Source organism: Kogia breviceps, chromosome 1 (genome assembly GCF_026419965.1).
Source record: "Kogia breviceps isolate mKogBre1 chromosome 1, mKogBre1 haplotype 1, whole genome shotgun sequence".
NCBI classification, from domain to species: domain Eukaryota; kingdom Metazoa; phylum Chordata; class Mammalia; order Artiodactyla; family Physeteridae; genus Kogia; species Kogia breviceps.
In genome coordinates, this window is record NC_081310.1 from 193,037,139 (window position 1) to 193,054,149 (window position 17,011).

Below are 17,011 nucleotides of genomic sequence, written 5' to 3' on the forward strand. Positions count from 1 at the left end.
TTCACCTGAGCCCTCTCCCCGCCCCCCGCCCCCCAGCCCCCGTTCTCCCTTTAGAAGGCCTGGTCACCTCTGTACAAGCTGGAATGGAGCTCTGCTCCTTCCCCTACTGTCAGGAGTCACTGAATAAAGTCTGTTTTCACCACTTTAACTTCACTCCAGCTTTTGTTTACCTTTGGCAGCCCATCCAGTGGAATACATTATTCAGTCATAAAAAGAACAGAGTCCTGATACATATGCCACAACATGGATGAACCTTGAAAGCATTACGCTCAAAGGCCAGTACAGCCCCATTGATATGAAATGTCCAGACTAGGCAAATCCACAAAGTAGATTAGTGGTTGTAGGGGGCTGGAGGGAGAGGGGAATTGGAAGTGGCTACTAGTTGGGTATGATGAAAATGTTCTGGAATTAGACAGTGGTGATCGATGCCCAACTTTGTAAATATACCAAATACACCAGATTGTACACTTTAAAAGTGTGAACTTTATGGTATGTGAACTAAATCTCAATAAAGCTATTATTAAAAATAAAATTAAAATAATGAGGAATTTTTTTAAAAATCAATGACAGCTAAAATAAATAAATAACTGCCTGGAAAAGAATTCAAAGCAGTCACCTCAAATGTACTTTGATCTTTTCCCCCAATGTTATCAAAGTTATGAATCCAGCAACCTCAGGCTGTATTTTGGGGGAAGTGGGACACCTTAAAAACACGTGGCCTGTGTCACTTTGGTACTGCAAGAAAACGCTGGAGGTAGTAAGTATGGGTTAACACTTACGACACACTGAAAATTAGTGTGAACCCTGCTCTAGTTTTTGAGGACAAACAAAACAATAATTACAGTAGAAAACAGGGCCAACAGCCCTAGCACTAAAACTCATCAAACTGCCTCCGGACACATCAGTGAGAGTAAATATCTTACTGGGCTGTTCACAGTGCACTACGGAATCAACTGGAAACCACATCCAACCCCTCTCATTGTACAGATGAAGAAACTGAGACTAAGAGATTAAGTGATTTAGTCATGAAGACTCAGGTGACCTGACTTCTTGGGAGGTAAATCCTTCAGCAACTAGGGTTCCAATATTTGAAATAAAAATGAAGTGAAACGTCAATGAAATGAAAACTCCTACTCACACTAACTGAAGCAAGAAAAACCTGTGTCTGCCCAGAGCTGGACTCGCTTTTCAGGTTTTCCCTCTGGCACCGCCTATGAAAAGGCACACGTGAGCAATCAGTGCTCTCCACAGACACCCTGTTATCAGTTAAACCCACAGGAAACAGCAACCACTAACGTGAAATGCACTTAAGCCTGAGTGATCCCTTCTGTGTTCGTACTTTATAAAAGCCCATAGGACTTACTTCAATATTCTCCACAATTCTTGTAACCACAGAGGCGGTAACCGAATACCAGTAGGGCTCCCCTTTCTGCTGGCGTTCATTCTACAAAGGAAAGAGCCGGTGTCAGCAGAATCTAGTGCTTTGCTCATTTCAAGTCTCACCACCACCGCTCTCATGGCCAAAAGCATTTCTGCCTTGCCTTCCACTTTTCCTCCAGGGCTTGAAGGAGATCTTTCTTGCGTTCCCTTTCCAACAGCTTCTCCTTTTCATCATTGAAATCCTGTATTTTTTCAGGGGCTCCAATTAAGTGAAGGCTGGAGATGGAGATCACCCAAGGGTCCACGTGGGGGCGATAGAAGGGAATCTGAAGGGTTACCTTCCCAATTAAGCCTGGGAAAAGGAAAGTCTTGTTAACTGTCTGCACACATTTTTAAATTCTATTTTTCTGTATTCTAGTTTTCTTTAAGGAGTATTATTACCATTTATTTTTTAATTTAAGAAAACAAGCAGCAAGTTTTCGTACATGTGAAACAAACATCAGTGGGCTGAGATCTGTAAGAACGAGGCATAATAAAGCAGAAGATGGAAAAAGGTCAGTGTAACTTTTTCACATCTAATGCAACATCTCCCTCTGGAAACTACCTCTTCCCCAACAGGACTACATCGTAAACTTCCCTGGGGTGTCTTTTCTTCCCATGGTACCTGTACTAGCCCATGGGCTCACACTCATCTCTTGTTCATTATTAATTAGCTGGTTGATAGGTACTTATTGGGAGTTATCAGACTTAGCAATACGTCCAATCTTGAACACAGCAACCGAAACGTAGGTCACGTTGCAGTGGTACTCTATCGAGAAAGAATTCCAATTCTTCATGAGAACTCGGGCTGATGGGAAAGCTAAATGGCCTGGGAGAATTGTGACACTTATTTTCCAAGTTCTACCATTTCTCAAAGATCCACACAGCCCAACTAACAGTCTACCTCTGAAAGCAACACATGTTATCAGACTGTTATCATTACTGTCTAAGATCTAGAATTCGAGCAGGATCGATCTGTTATATTTAAGATAACAGAGTATCATTAACACCAAATGATCAACTGTGTAATCCAGTAACAGATGAAGAAATCTTACAACAAATAATGAAAAAATACTTTAATTTTGACTTTAGAAAAATGAAAGTGAGGTTTTTACATTTAATAAAATTTATATTATAACTGAAACCATACACCAATTTTCACAACAAAGAATTTTAACAATAATTAGTGCACAGTTGCAATTCTAACCTAAATTATTTGGGAGGACACTTATAGGACAGCAAAATATAACTTCTGTTACATTTTATTTTTGCAGAACAAGCATAAAAAGGCTCACTTTTGCCAAAATATTAGAAAACATCCATTTTTCCCTAAGAGCCTCTCTTAATCCTTTGACAGAGGAAATAAGAATTCTCTTGGAAGTATCCACCGTTTCATCATTCTTGAGAGTTTCCTTCAGATTCTAACTTGTCATTGCCTTTGCTTGTGATTCTGGCAGTTCACCTATGACTTGAATTGACTTCAAAAAAGCCTAAATCTCTTGCAAGATTTCTATTTTATTTCACCTAGCAACTGATTTGCACTGTACTTGCACTTTATTGTAATATAAGTACCCTCAAAATAAGGGAAAGACTGACTGATATCAACAGGCTTGTTCAATGATGAGCAGTGTCTAAAGAGGGACTAATTTTATAAGTGGTCACTTAATAGAGAATATTTTTATTGTGATAATTCTTTTTTTTTGCGGTACGCAGGCCTCACCCATTGCGGAGCACAGGCTCTGGACGCGCAGGCTCAGCGGCCATGGCTCACGGGCCCAGCCGCTCCACGGCCATGTGGGATCTTCCCGGACCGGGGCACGAACCCGTGTCCCCTGCATCGGCAGGCGGACTCTCAACCACGGCGCCACCGGGGAAGCCCAATTCTGTGATAATTCTTGTTTCCTTACCAAATCTAGTAACTGCAAGACTCCGATAATAATTGCAAACATCGACGGAGTGTGCGGGGCACTGTTCTAGTCATTTTAATGCATTAACTCAGGTATTCCTCTCAACAAACCTATGATATAGGTACTAGCATTATCCCATCCTAAGATGAGGATGCACACACAGAGTGGTTAGGGAACCTCCCCAAGGTCACACAGCCAGAAAATGGCAGATATGGAATTGAAACCCAAGCATTCTGTTCCAGAGCCCACCTTTCATTCAATAGAGTAAACTGTCTCTTAGTAATATGAATTCTCTGAAAATAAGAGCCCCCTGTATCTAGGATGGAAGTTCTCAGACTTCAGTAAACATAAGAATCACCTGGGGTGCTTATTAAAGATGCAGGTTCAACAACACTCCCTCAGAGACTCTGATTCAGTAAGTCTGGGGGCCACGTGACCTCCCCACCACCACCCCCAAGATCATCCTGATACTAGCGGCCTAGAGACCACACTTGAAGACTGATCTAAACTCTACCCTTCCTACCCTGCCTCATCCTGGTCCAACAGAGCCAAACTCAAGGGCTCTCAGTTTTCACGTCCCAATCGATAAGACTCAAAACTGCCTCCCGCTGCCTTGTTCCACATACCAGCTTTGACTTCAAATGGTAATTCCAGTTCTTTCAAGGCATCTTTCTTTAAAGGCAAGTTTTCTAATTCAACAGCACCTAAAAAATAAAACCACCATAACATGTTCATCCAACAAATGCAGCAGTTGCCTGTTGTGTGCAAATCAATGAAGGGTAAAGGGAGAGTTTCACATGTAGGCCCAGGCTATACCAATGTGCATTCTCTGTACTAATTTCCCGACCAGCCCACTGACACGTAAATAACAGCTGAAGCTTGCCAGCAGATGAAGGATTTAGGCAGGGATCTAACTCTAATGAGCCACATAGTAAATATCTCAGGACTTATAGTGTCTACTGTAAATTCTTTTGAATATACTGTATATTCAAAAGGAGTATATTCTCCTTTTGTTTTGTTTTGTTTTCTTTACAAGCCTTTAAAAATGGAAAAGCCATTCTCAGCTAGCAGGGGCATCTGGCCAGTTGGCCAGTTTACAGATCCCTACTTTAGGCTACTATTCCACCAGAGGACCATTAACGTCTGAATCACCTAGGATGAAATGCAGGCTCCTGGGTCTGAAACAGAAATTTGCAATTTTTAACAAGCTCTCCTTACCCACCGCCCTCCCCCTCCCCCAAAATGGGTGTATTCCATACCACGTCAGAGAGCCCCTGAGAGTTCAATAAAGTTGATCATCAAGAGGAATTTATACTCTCTCCTCGGGAGAGCGCACCTCTGCAGGTTCTCCTCTGCACCCTCACTTGCAGGTGTAATAACCAGTCAGAGAGCAAAGGCATGAACAGGACCACCGCTGAAGGTCCTTTTCAGACCCAGTTTCTATAATTACTTAAATCCAAAAGCACAAGATGTCTCCAAAGCAGGCTGAAGGATTAGTCACAAGGGTGCAGCCAGATTTCTCTCCCTCCCAGCTATGGAAATCAACCCTTTACACATACTGGGTTGGCCAAAGAGTGCATTCGGGTTTTTATGGGAATACCCAAATGGCACTTTTTGGCCAACCCAGTACATACTGATCCCTCCCCTGCGCCTAAGGCACTGTGCTGGCCACTGGGAATAAAAACAAAGGCAGGCAGGGTCCCCATCTTCAAAGTGCTGGGGAAACGGCCATCTTATAAAGTTGTTCATTTGTGCAACACAAGTCAATTTCTGAGTCACTTAAATCTGTCTGAAATGTACTCTCAAGAACAGGGAGTACAGACAACAACCACCCAGAGAACCCAGAAGAAAGGAAAGCAAGTCTTTTCCTCCAAAGACACACTAGTACAAGAAACTTCATTATTTTCCCCTTTGAATGATTAAGACTTGTGCATTATTGGCATCTAAAGACGTATTCAAAGCTAGCATTTTGGCGGATTCTGAGCAAATGCACCCAACTTATTTTTCAGACTTTTGCAAGAACACCTATTACATAGGGCCCCACTTACCTTAAGACTAACCAAAAGGAGACGTTAATAATCCCAGAGAGCCCAGAAACAACCCTATATCCACACTTGGGGAGAAAATGAGCATAAGGGGGAAAAAACATGAGACACATTCCTTATCAGTTGAAACTGACTTAAAGGGAGGAAAGCATATAACTTCTTCTCCTTCTGAAGAGCAACATTTGCAATCTGAATCATTCGCCCTATTTTTCAAAACCCAAATCTGTCACAGAGGCAGACGGCCCCAGGTTTCCATGGCTGCTGTACAGAGTGGAGAAGTGGAAAGAACTGCAGGCTATCCATGCAATGAAAAATTAAAGAAGCTGAAGCTTCTTTAATTTGACAGCAAAGGAGATAGTCTAGAAAGGAGAGGACACACAGGAAAGAATGAGGAGAAATGGCAGCCTATAGCAAGTCAAAAACAAGGGAATCAGGGACTTCCCTGGTGGCCCAGTGGGTAAGACTCCACGCTCCCAATGCAGGGGGCCTGGGTTCGATCTCTGGTCAGGGAATTAGATCCCACATGCATGCTGCAACTAAGAGTCCTCATGCCACAACTAAAAAGTCCACATGCCACAACTGAAAAAAAAAAGATCCCGTGGGCCGCAACTAAGACCCAGCATAGCCAAAAATAAAGAATAAATAAAAATAAATATTTTTTTTAAAAAGGTAATCAGGCAAAACACAAATCAAAAGCTTCCTACTTCCCCACCCACTCATATGTACCCACAACTGGCCCTGCTGGAAAAGGTCCCTCCGAGGGACCAGGCCACAAAGCACCCAGTATAGGTGAGCACCTTATAGATAATAATGTTTGTTGATTTCCATACAGATAATTTGCAGACTTATTTATGGATAGCTCTCTCATCCAAAAATTCCTCACCTCAGATTAACAAGAAATCTAGTCATTAGCTGGTGTGAATTTAGAGTAATACCTAATGACTACTCAATCCTCTTCCCTCAGCTCTAGGGAAGCCAACCTCATTTAAAGGGCCAACCTGAGGTTCAGAGCTTATTTAAAAAAAAAAAAAAAAAAAAAAAAAAAGGGCTTCCCTGGTGGCGCAGTGGTTGAGAGTCCGCCTGCCGATGCAGGGGACGCGGGTTCGTGCCCCGGTCCGGGAAGATCCCACATGCCGCGGAGCGGCTGGGCCCGTGAGCCATGGCCGCTGAGCCTGCGCGTCCGGAGCCTGTGCTCCGCAACGGGAGAGGCCACAACAGTGAGAGGCCCGCGTACCGCAAAAAAAAAAAAAAAAAAAAAAAAAAAGGAGGGGGAAATCTAAACGCATGCCCATGGCCCGGAGTTCAGACCCCCTGACTCAGCACTGGCAGCCGCTATTTTCTGACCCCAAACCAAGACACCCTGCAGGTTTCAGCCTTCTGCCTCTGCTTGCACGCCTCATTCAGCCTGGAATGTGGTCACCCAGCCTGTGCCATCTATCAAAGTCCTGCTAAGACCCACTCAAAGCCACCCCCAGAATAGCTTTCTCAGGGTCCTCCAGACAGGATGAATGGCTCCCCTCCCACTGCATTATGGCTGTATCTCTATTATAACAATGTAATACATGCTGCCTTGTATTACTGTACACTTATTTCTGTCTCCAGGACCGGTTAATGGCTCTCTGAGGGCAGGGATTATAGAGGTGGAGCGGGGATGATGATGATGATGATGACGATGACAAGGAGGAGGGGGGGAGGAGGGGAGGAGGGGGAGGAGGACGAGGAGGAGGAGGAGGAGGAGAGGGAGGAGGGGAGGAGGGAGGAGGGGGAAAGAGGAGGGGGAGGGGGGAGGTGGAAGATGAGGATGGCTATCATTCAGTGAGATCTTACTATGTCCCATGCATTTCTTCATTTGATCCTCACAAAAATATGAGGAAATACTATTATCTTCTGCATTTTTAAGATAAGAAAAATGAGGCTCAGAGGACAAGCAGTCTGCTTAAAAATCACAGAGCTGGTCAGTGGTAGTACCGGAGTTCATACCAGACCTGTGCGATCTCTGGCGGCAAGAGGGAGAGTGGATGAAGAGGAGGCTTCCGTAACGTGCTCACAGTCACAAACAGCCGTTAAGTGGTGAAACCAGGGTTAGACCCTATGCCCGAGCTCTAAGTATCTTCTACTGTCTCCCCGTTTTGTATCGTTCCATAACACAGAGCCTAACCCAAAGCAGGTGCTCAGCGCAAGTCTGTCGAATGACTGAACAAATGAAATGTTACACAAGTGCTATCTCTGTCCTTCCACTACTCATATGCTACTTTGCATTTTTATTGCTTTCAGCATGTGTGCACAATCTACCCTTGAAGTCCAACCCACCAGCTAATCATATGTTGATGATCACAGGATGATGATAACACTGACTGAGGACCAAGAGCAGTTCTACGCTCTTTGAACCTACATTAATGTGTTTAGTTCTGAGAGCCTTATGAGATAGTTAATATTACCTCCAATTTGCAGAAAGGGAGACTAAAGCAATTTTAATATTTAATTTTCTATTTAATTCTTAGTAGAATTTGAGTAATTTAGTACTAAGGATGTCACGTACAACATGATAAATACAGTTAACATATATGTTATATATGAAAGTTGAGAGTAAATCCTAAGAGTTCTCATCACAAGAAAAAATGCTTTTTCTATTTCTTTAATTTTGTATCTGTATGAGTTGATGGATGTTCACTAAACTTACTCTGATAATCATTTCATGGTGTATGTAAGTCAAACCATTATACTGTATGCCTTAAACTTACACAGTGCTCTATATCAATTATATCTCAATAAAACTGTCAGAAGAAGAAAAAAAGAATTTGAGTAATTGCCCAAGTTACTGGTAAATGGAGGAACTGGGATTCAAACCCAGTCTGGCTACAAAATCCATACCCTTGACCACTATTTCAGTCTCCTTTGCATCTTGCAAAGCATCTGTAAATATTTGCAGACAGACTGAAATAACATTCTTATTCCGATCTTGTACCCTCTGCCCCCAAACACTGCTTAACTATGTCATCAGGATCAACAAAAAGTGTCAACTCCTTTACAAAGCCATTCTCTCAGTGCATTGTAATGCTCTAAAACTTTTCTGGCCAGGCACCGTGGTGTGCTTTGGAGCCATAAGGACGGAGTAACCTAACTGACACAAGTTTTGAAAAAAGAAGCATTTTTCCATTCTGCAGAGAAACATTCCTCAAATTCCACAGGTTCATTAAAAGCCATAGAGAATAATTTTTAAGAAGAGATAAGCAGAGAAAAGCAGTAGAAAGCTTCAGAGACACACACCGTTGTCCTTACAAGATATGCTCTGTCTAAAATTGCTGAGATTAGAAATCTATTATTAGTATAGACTCCACGATTTATCAGGTACCACAAATTTCTGTTTATTCATTTCTTTAGCAAAGATCCTTCCTCTTACCATAGCACTCTTGAGAAAGGCAGCTCTGTTATTAGCAATGTTGTTGCCAATAACAATGTCGCTCCTTCTAGGCCCTGTGACCTGCCTGTACAACGTGGTCAGCTTCACAGAGTGTCTGAGAACTTCAATAAGTGACCACAGAGGTGAACCTGACACTACTATTGTACTTTAAACACAGCCCCGCCCTGACAACTGGTCACTTTCACTTTCCACTAAGCAGCTCCCTTCTAGGAAAGGGCGGAAGGAAACGCAGAGGAACAGGAAAGAACCGGCTTCTGCTTCCCAAGGAAGGCAGGGAGCGGGGAGGTGCCACCGTGCTTGCTCACCACCACCTACTGCTGCTGTGATCACTCCACTGGTTTAGGTGGGTCAGAAAACCCCGGAGAATGCTGCTTTGGGGAAGAGAAAATCACTGCACCCTGTGCTCAGACTATACACACATCTGGATCACTGCTAGCCCCACTAATCTGCCCTGGTCCACTTGCCAAAACTCACACTCCCAGGAAGGCCAGGAGGTTTCCACTATATCTGAGGCCTCCTTTCGTCTTTCTATGATGATTCTACATGTTTGCAAACTGACTTTATCTCCTGTCTCTAGATTTGTTAAAGGGTTCCATTTTGAGTTGAGCAAACAGAACTTAAATTAAAACAAGGAGAAGGAGAAGAAAGCCGCTTTCCAATCCCCACATCAAGCCACTGGGCTGCATTTACACAGTATAGACCTGTAAAGGCTAAAATGTCTCAAGCTTTAGGTACGTTACTACTCAGCAAGACAAGAACTCAGAAATTCTGTTGGAAGACCCCACAGTAACATATTTTAAAACTTCTACTGGGTGTCTATTACACACCAGCAGGACAGGAGCTTCAATGGTCACTCCACTTGATCCTTTTAGCAATGCTGTAAAGGTACATTACCCTCTTTTTCTAAAGAAACTGAGGCTCAGAATTTCAGTGACTTGTTCATGTAGCTAACAAGTAACACAGCAGGATTTGAGGCCGAAGCCAATGCCATTGTCACTACATCCTGGCTGCCTCCACAAAACTTCATAAAACTAAAAAATTAACTGGGGTAAAGCACAGCCACCAGTAGCATGGTCTTCTTTCTTATTTTCCTTTTAATATTTAACAGTCCCCTAAAATCTACAACAATCCAGCTATATACTTAAGTTACCCTGTAATAATAATCAGTGTCATATGGAAGAACACTATTTCCTTTTACACATATTTAATGCAAAGCCATCTGTCCATCGGGGTTTATTATTCTCAATACAACAAAAATAACATAAAAAATAAATAGAAATGCAATCTGCAAAGCATACTTCACCAAAAAGAGATACATGTACTCACCTTTCAGAAGCGCAACAGACAGCTGATCAGTGTTCAGGTTATTGACATATTTCCCCAGATAGGTATTGAGAACCCAGGCTACAAGACCTTCCAACATGACTATATCCTCAAGACAAGGTGTTTAAAACTCATGGATCATTCTTTATTTCTCTCTCTCATGGTCACAGAAGAATCTATGAAAGAAAAAAAAAAAGGGAAATGAACAGAAAAACCAGACAGTTTTTCCAAGCTGATATCCTACTCTACCTGCCCTGAAGGTGGCTGGATGCAAAGCACAGATTTAAGAAAAGATGGGGTGACCAATGTTCACTGCACCACTGTTTACAATAGCCAAGACATGGAAGCACCCTAAGTGTCCATCAACAGATGACTGGATAAAGAAGGTGCTGTATATATATATATATACACATATAATGGAATACTACTCAGCCATAAAAAGAAGGAAATACTATTTGCAGCAACATGCATGGACCTAGAGACTATCAAACTAAGTAAAGTCCGACAGAGAAAGACAAATATTATATGGTATCATTCATATGTGAAACCTGAAAAATAATACAAATGAATCTATATACAAAAGAGAAACAGACTCACAGACATAGAAAACAAACTTATGGTTACTAAAGGGGGAAGAGGGGAGGGATAAATTAGGAGTATGGGATTAACAGACACACTACTATATATAAAATAGATAAGCAACAAGGGTTTACTGCGTAACACAGGGAAGAATATTCAATATTGTATAATAATCTATCGTAGAAAATAATCTGAAATATATATAACTGAATCACTTTGCTGTATACCTGAAACTACCAAAATATTGTAAATCAACTATACTTCAATTTAAAAAAAAAAAAAAAAAAAAGAAAGAAAGAAAGATGGGATGAAAAGCACTGTAAGATGCCCCCACTAGTAAATGGAGGGCCAAACCAATACATCTGCATTTTGATGCAGCTGCAAGGGATAGTCATTTATAAATTTACCAACAATTACCTACAATTCAGAGTTGTTATCTTTTCGATGTAACTGATCGTTAAACTGCTTGCTTTTAGGTGACTGACCTGGAGATTAGACTGCCCTGATCGGAGGTTCTCATCCAGATGTGATACGGCAAAATGTCTAGAGGCATTTTTGAATATCACGACTGGGGGGATAGCCACTGGTACCTTGTGAGAAGAGACCGTGGAGGCTGCTAAACTTCCTACAATGCACGAGATAGCCCCCCGCAGCACTGAATAATCCAACCCCAAATGCCAACAGTACCAAGGTTGAGAAACCCTGTCCTAGATTAAGGCAAAAATGGCCTAAGACATTGCATCAATGAACTTCATATTCTGCACCGATCCTCTTTAAGTCTTCCCGAAATCAATTTTGCAAACCTGTTCATCAGGCTCATTCATGAAATGATATAAATGGAAGGGAGACGACAGTGGTTAATCGTTCTTAACTGTCCTGGAGCTGCAATGCTGGTACCTGGACACCAGACAGTGCTGATACAAGGGGACCCCCTTAGTCAGTAACTGCAGACACCAGAAATCCTCTGGTTCCAGCAGCAGTATTTACAGTCAGTGCTGATTTACTGCTGTCATTACAATAACTGCTGTTTATTGGCATTACAAAACAGATATTATTTTTAGTATTCCGTAAAGTTAACATGAGGGAACTTGAGACACAAAAGTTTAAATGGGTTACAAGATTTCTCAGCTAGTAGATCCTAGTTAGAACTGTGGGCTCCAAATCTTGCTCTGAGCCAAGCATGTCGGACGGACACCAGCCCACCAAGCCTGACACTCCAGGTTTGCTGTGGCAGGCGTCCCACTTGGAACCGGCCCTCTCGGGATCCTTTCCAAGCACTTTGCCCCACCTCCACTTATTCACCTTAGTGCCAGGAGATACTCTTATCCCAACTGAGAGGCCTCCACCCACCAGAAACCCCCAAACACAAAGCTCTACAAGAGTTAACCTCCAGGAAAAATCTGTTTTTATTTGTCAATAGTGTCTTGCATTTCCAGAGAAGATTAACTTTTGTCAACAATGACAGTAAAAACATATAAGAAAATAAACAGCATTTGGAAAAATACTAATTTCTTTCCAAAGATCTTTTTTAAAGCTACGTTTTTATGTAAAATTAGGAATCCGCTAAAAATTACTGCGTACACTTATTTAAAGAAGAGATTACAAGAACAAATGTCTTAAAATAAGAAATGTTTAACAGCCGGAGTAAAGGAAACACTTATTTCTATAACTTTAAATGTGTAAACCTACAAAAACAAAATATGAACCTGACTAACCTAGTCTTACTATGTAGAGTCCAAACACACTTAAGCAAAGAGCCAAAGTTGGAACACTCTTTACTTTTGAACTTACTGCCACCGATTCTGGTCCTAAATGCCAACAAACTCTCTCCGGTGCCATCTACAAGTGCTCTCCTTATAAAGGGAAACAACTATCAGGTTGTACACAAGATCTGGCCCTACCCTACCTCCCCTGAAGGTGGGCGAATGCAAAGCACAGATTAAAAGAAGATGGGGTGAGAAACACTATAAAACGCCCTGTGAAGTACATTGAGGCCCAAGCTAGACGGCATCCATTTGAGGCCACTTCAAGGATTCCGGTAAGGAATCCGGTGTCAGGAAGGGCCGCCAGACTGGCCAGAATCCCAAAGTGTTTTTACACTCTGGTCCATGTGGGTTTCTAGGCCTGGTACTAACCCCACCTGGCCTCCCCTAATCAGTGGGGCAGGTGACACCGGGGATCAGAGCTCAGCCTACCGGTGGGCAGACAGCCGGCCATGACCTTGAGCCAGGCCCCTCCCTCGAGGAGCGGCTGGAGCCCTGGAGCCCTGGAGCCCTGAGCAGGAAGGGCTGGCAACAGAACGCGGGAGCGGAGGCGGCGGGGCTGAGGGTTGCCGGCCCTGGGAGCTCGGACATCGGAGGCCGGAGAGGGCGGGGGCCCCGCAGAAAGCAGACTGCCCAGGAGGCGAGGCTCCTCCAGCCCGCCTGCCGCCCCTCTGCTCTCAGAACCCTAAGCCCGGCTCCAGGGGACGGACACCCCACCTCCCAGATAGAGCCTGAAGGGAACAGAGCCGCGCGTCCCAGCCCCGGAAGGAGGGGCTCAGCCAAGGCGTGACCCCGGGGGGCGAGGGGTAAAGAGAGGTCTGAGGCCTGATGTCCCCATCCCAGAACGTGACCCCAGAAGTCTGGAGAAGGGGGTGGTTAAGACCCTCTGGAGCCCTGACTGGAACCATGTTCTTGGGCATAAGGCAGGGGGACTCATACCCTGGGCTCCCGCGTGGAGACCGAGGCTCCGGCGGGGAGACAAGGCCTGACACCCCCTCGATCCCAGGGCGCCAGGCTGCCCCGACCCGGGAAAGGGTGCGGGTCCGGCGGGAGTTCAGACTCCCCAGCACACGGACGCCGAAGTCCCGGGAGGCTCAGGACGCCCAAGCCTGTGGCTCGGGTGCCCGCAGGGCCTCGGACTCGAAGGTCCCGGTGAGGGCGGGGCGCTCGGGGCCGTCTGGGGCTCGGACACCCCAGGGATCCCCCGAGGTGCTCAGACGGCCGGACGGCCGGACGCCGGGGTCCCCGGGCTCCCAGCGCAGCGCTCCGCCCGGGCGGGCCGGGGCCTCCAGGGCTGAAGCGGAGCCGGAGCGGCCGACCGCAGGTCCACGCCCGCCCTGCGGCCCCCGGCCCTGCTCGCCGCCCGGCGCCGCCCCGCCTCGGCCCGTACCTGTCGGTGTCCCGAGCCGACCGCCCCAGCCAGGCACTGCGCGGAGCTTCCTCTCCGCTGCTCCTCAATGGCGCTGGCCCGCGGCGCTCAGACCCGCCCCGACCCGACCAATCGAGCGGACGACGCTCCGGCGCCTGGCCAGCCGAGCGCCGAGTCATCGAGGAGGCGCCCCCTGGCGCCCGCGGCCGCTCCTGCAGGGCTGCCCGCCCCTCCAGGGCTCGCGAGTGCTGGGGCTGAAGCGGTAGAAAGGCCCAAACAGCCCCCCCATTTTACAGCGCGGGGGTAAACCGAATCCGGGGGAAGGATAATATATAGGACATATTGGCTCAGAAGTATTAGAACCCAGAATTCTTCCTTCTACAACGACCCGCCCGCAATCTGTTCGCCACTTATCAGCCGCAGGAGTCTGTTAAAACATAATTCATACCATGCCACTTCCCTGGTTAAAACCTTTTCCGCATTATACTTAAATTAAAACCCATCTCCTCAGAGAGCCGACACCAAGATCCTACTGAATTTGTTCCATTCCCATTTCTACCACTCTTTCCCGGGCCCACTCTGTCCCAGCATCCTTCAGTTCCTGCCCCGGGACTTTTGCATTTGCATCTCTCTACTTAGGATGCTTTTACCCTAACTGCTGTCCAATGGGAATATAATGCAAGCCACATAGTACATTTATTTAGTCGGTACATTTTTTACAGGAAAAAGAAAAAGGTGAAATTATTAATATATTTTATTTAATCCAATATGTTCTAAATATTATCTCAACCTGTAACCAACAGAAAAAAAATATTAATAAGATATTTGGGGGGGTTTTTATATTAGTTTTTAAAATCTGTTGTGTATTTTACACTACTGCACATCGTAATACAAACTAGCTACATTTCAAGTGCTCAATAGACTTGTATGACTAGAGGGCAGCTCTGGATAATCATATAGGCCACTCCTTGCTTCAAATACTGCATCTCAGAGAGGATTGCCCTGCTGCCCTATCTGAAGTTCCCCTCATCCATTACCCTGTTATATTATCTTAACAGAACTTAATGCTGCCTGAGATGAGATTATCTTATTTGTTTATACCTATGTTATCTTTCGTCACCCTGAAAGTTCACTGACAGCAGAAATTATATCTTTTTCACAAATGTTTCCTCAGTACCTAGACATGGCCTAGCACAGAAAAGGCCCAATGCTATGAAAGAATGTACAAATGAAAGCCTCATCTTAGATTATCACCAGAAGGGCAGGAAGATCATCTCAGGCTCATAAAAAGACAGAAGATGCAGGACACAGGCTGGCAAGGTTGCAAGAGTATCTATTTACCATGACAGTTATCAGCCCTCATGGTGCTAAGCTAATGAAGGTGCTTGTGGGCTGACTCACTCCCAAGCAAGGCCGGAGTGTCTCTGAGGTGGGGGTCAACCCATCAGAATCTCAACACTGGGTCCCCCCAGAAGCTGAGGTTTGGGTGTAAAACCCTAGACTCCACAGAAGGCAGAAGGGAAGACAGCCATCAGAGCTGAAGGAGCTCAGGGTCCAGATCTTCCAACGCAGAGACACCTGACTGTACCTGGGGAGTTTATTTAAAATGCAGATGCCAGGGCACCGTTCCTTCAACCAGTATCACTGAGTCTTTGGGCCTCGGTTCCTTATCAGTCTTAACATATGTTTACCGCACAGCCATCCCACTCCCGGGTAGTTACACAAGAGAAATGAAAGCACATGTGCATGCAAAGACTTACACACAAATATTCATAGCAGCTTTATTCATCATAGCCCAAAACAGGAAATAATCAAAGTATCCATCAACAGGAGAATGGATAAAGAGATTGCAGGGACTTCCCTGGTGGTCCACTGGGTAAGACTCCACGCCCCAGTGCAGGGAGTCTGGGTTCAATCCCTGGTCAGGGAACTAGATCCTGCGTGCGTGCCGCAACTAAGAAGTCCGCATGCCTCAACTAAGAGTCCGCATGCCACAACTAAAGATCCCACATGCCTCAACAAAGATCCCGCATGCTGCAACTAAGACCCAGTGCAGCCAAAATAAACAAATAAATATTTTAAATGTTTATAAAAGAAGAAAAGAGATTGCAATGGACCCATACAGTGGAATACTGCTCAGCAGTAAAAAGGAGCAAACTGCTGATACAGATACTATCTTGGAGGAAACTCAAAAGTACTAGCTTTGTGAAAAAAGCCAGACTACGCAAGGCCATGTACCATAGTGATTTCATTTCTATGCTGTTCTAAACTAGAATGGCACAAGCAGATCAGTGGTGGCCAGGGGACAGGGGTGGAGGGAAGGGATTGACTAGGAAGGGACAGGAGGGAACTTTTCAGGGTGCTGGAGCTGTTCTGTACCTTTATTGTTGTGATGATCATGAGGCTGTATACAGTGGTCAAAGTTCATTGAAGTGTGCACTTAAAATTGAAGTTGTGTTTTCTGTTAATTATTCCTCAAGAAAGCTGATATTTAAAAGATCTCCGCCCTCCTGGGGCTTACATACCAGCAAGGGAGGAGAGACGGAGAACAAACAAAGTCAGCATAAAACATAGAGTGAACAGGATGGTGATGGCCGCTAAAGAGAGAAATAACGCAGGGAAGCAAGGTAGGAAGGAGGAGTGCACAGTTTTAGATGGAGGCCTCAATGGGAAGAACTGGCCCCCAAGGGTTCAAGTTCAGGGAGTCTGCAGGGGGACCCAGCTCCCCAGGTGATGGGTTTGGAAATGCAGAGCTGGTCCAAAGCCCTCATTGTACAGAAGGGGAAACTGAGGCCTAGGAAGGGGAAGGAACCTAAAGTCATGCAGAGAGACCATAGGACAATGCAGGACTCTGCTGTGAGCCCGAATCCCTCTCCATAATGGCCTCAGCCTTTCCTGCACCAGCCCACTGCCCTGAGCTTCAATTATTAGAGCAAAATTTATACTTGTTATGGGGAAAACAGGGAACAGAGAGGTCAAATGTTGTCCTGGCAGAAGGAAAGGGGTTGTGTTGGTCACAGGGAAGGTCCTCCCATGGTCCCCCACCCATGCTGTGGCCCCCAAAGCTGCAAGATTCTGACACATAACAGGTGAGGGGCTGCAGGAGATGGGGGATGTCCTTAATTACCATCCACACTAGACTCAGATGTATGTTGGCCCAGAAGGGCCAGGTTTTCTGGGGCAGG

General features: G+C 45.0%; 1 protein-coding gene across 6 annotated transcripts in view; it reads right to left on the minus strand.

Moving 5' to 3' along the window:
- Positions 1-13,942, minus strand: part of VPS13D (vacuolar protein sorting 13 homolog D) — a 246,311-nt gene extending 232,369 nt beyond the window's left edge. For 5 of the 6 annotated variants that reach the window (XM_059045745.2, XM_059045813.2, XM_059045803.2 and 2 more), the window contains exons 1-5: positions 13,848-13,942; positions 10,119-10,291; positions 3,953-4,030; positions 1,542-1,732; positions 1,364-1,444 (exon numbers count right to left, since the gene is read on the minus strand). In XM_059045745.2, coding sequence (XP_058901728.2) covers positions 1,364-1,444; positions 1,542-1,732; positions 3,953-4,030; positions 10,119-10,215 — 447 coding nt within the window. In that variant the 5' untranslated portion in view covers positions 10,216-10,291; positions 13,848-13,942. Of the gene's footprint in view, positions 1-1,138; positions 1,206-1,363; positions 1,445-1,541; positions 1,733-3,952; positions 4,031-10,118; positions 10,292-13,847 lie in introns of those variants that run through there. The other variant, XM_067017149.1, reaches the window with a different exon arrangement.
- Between the last annotated feature and the right edge of the window lie 3,069 nt (positions 13,943-17,011).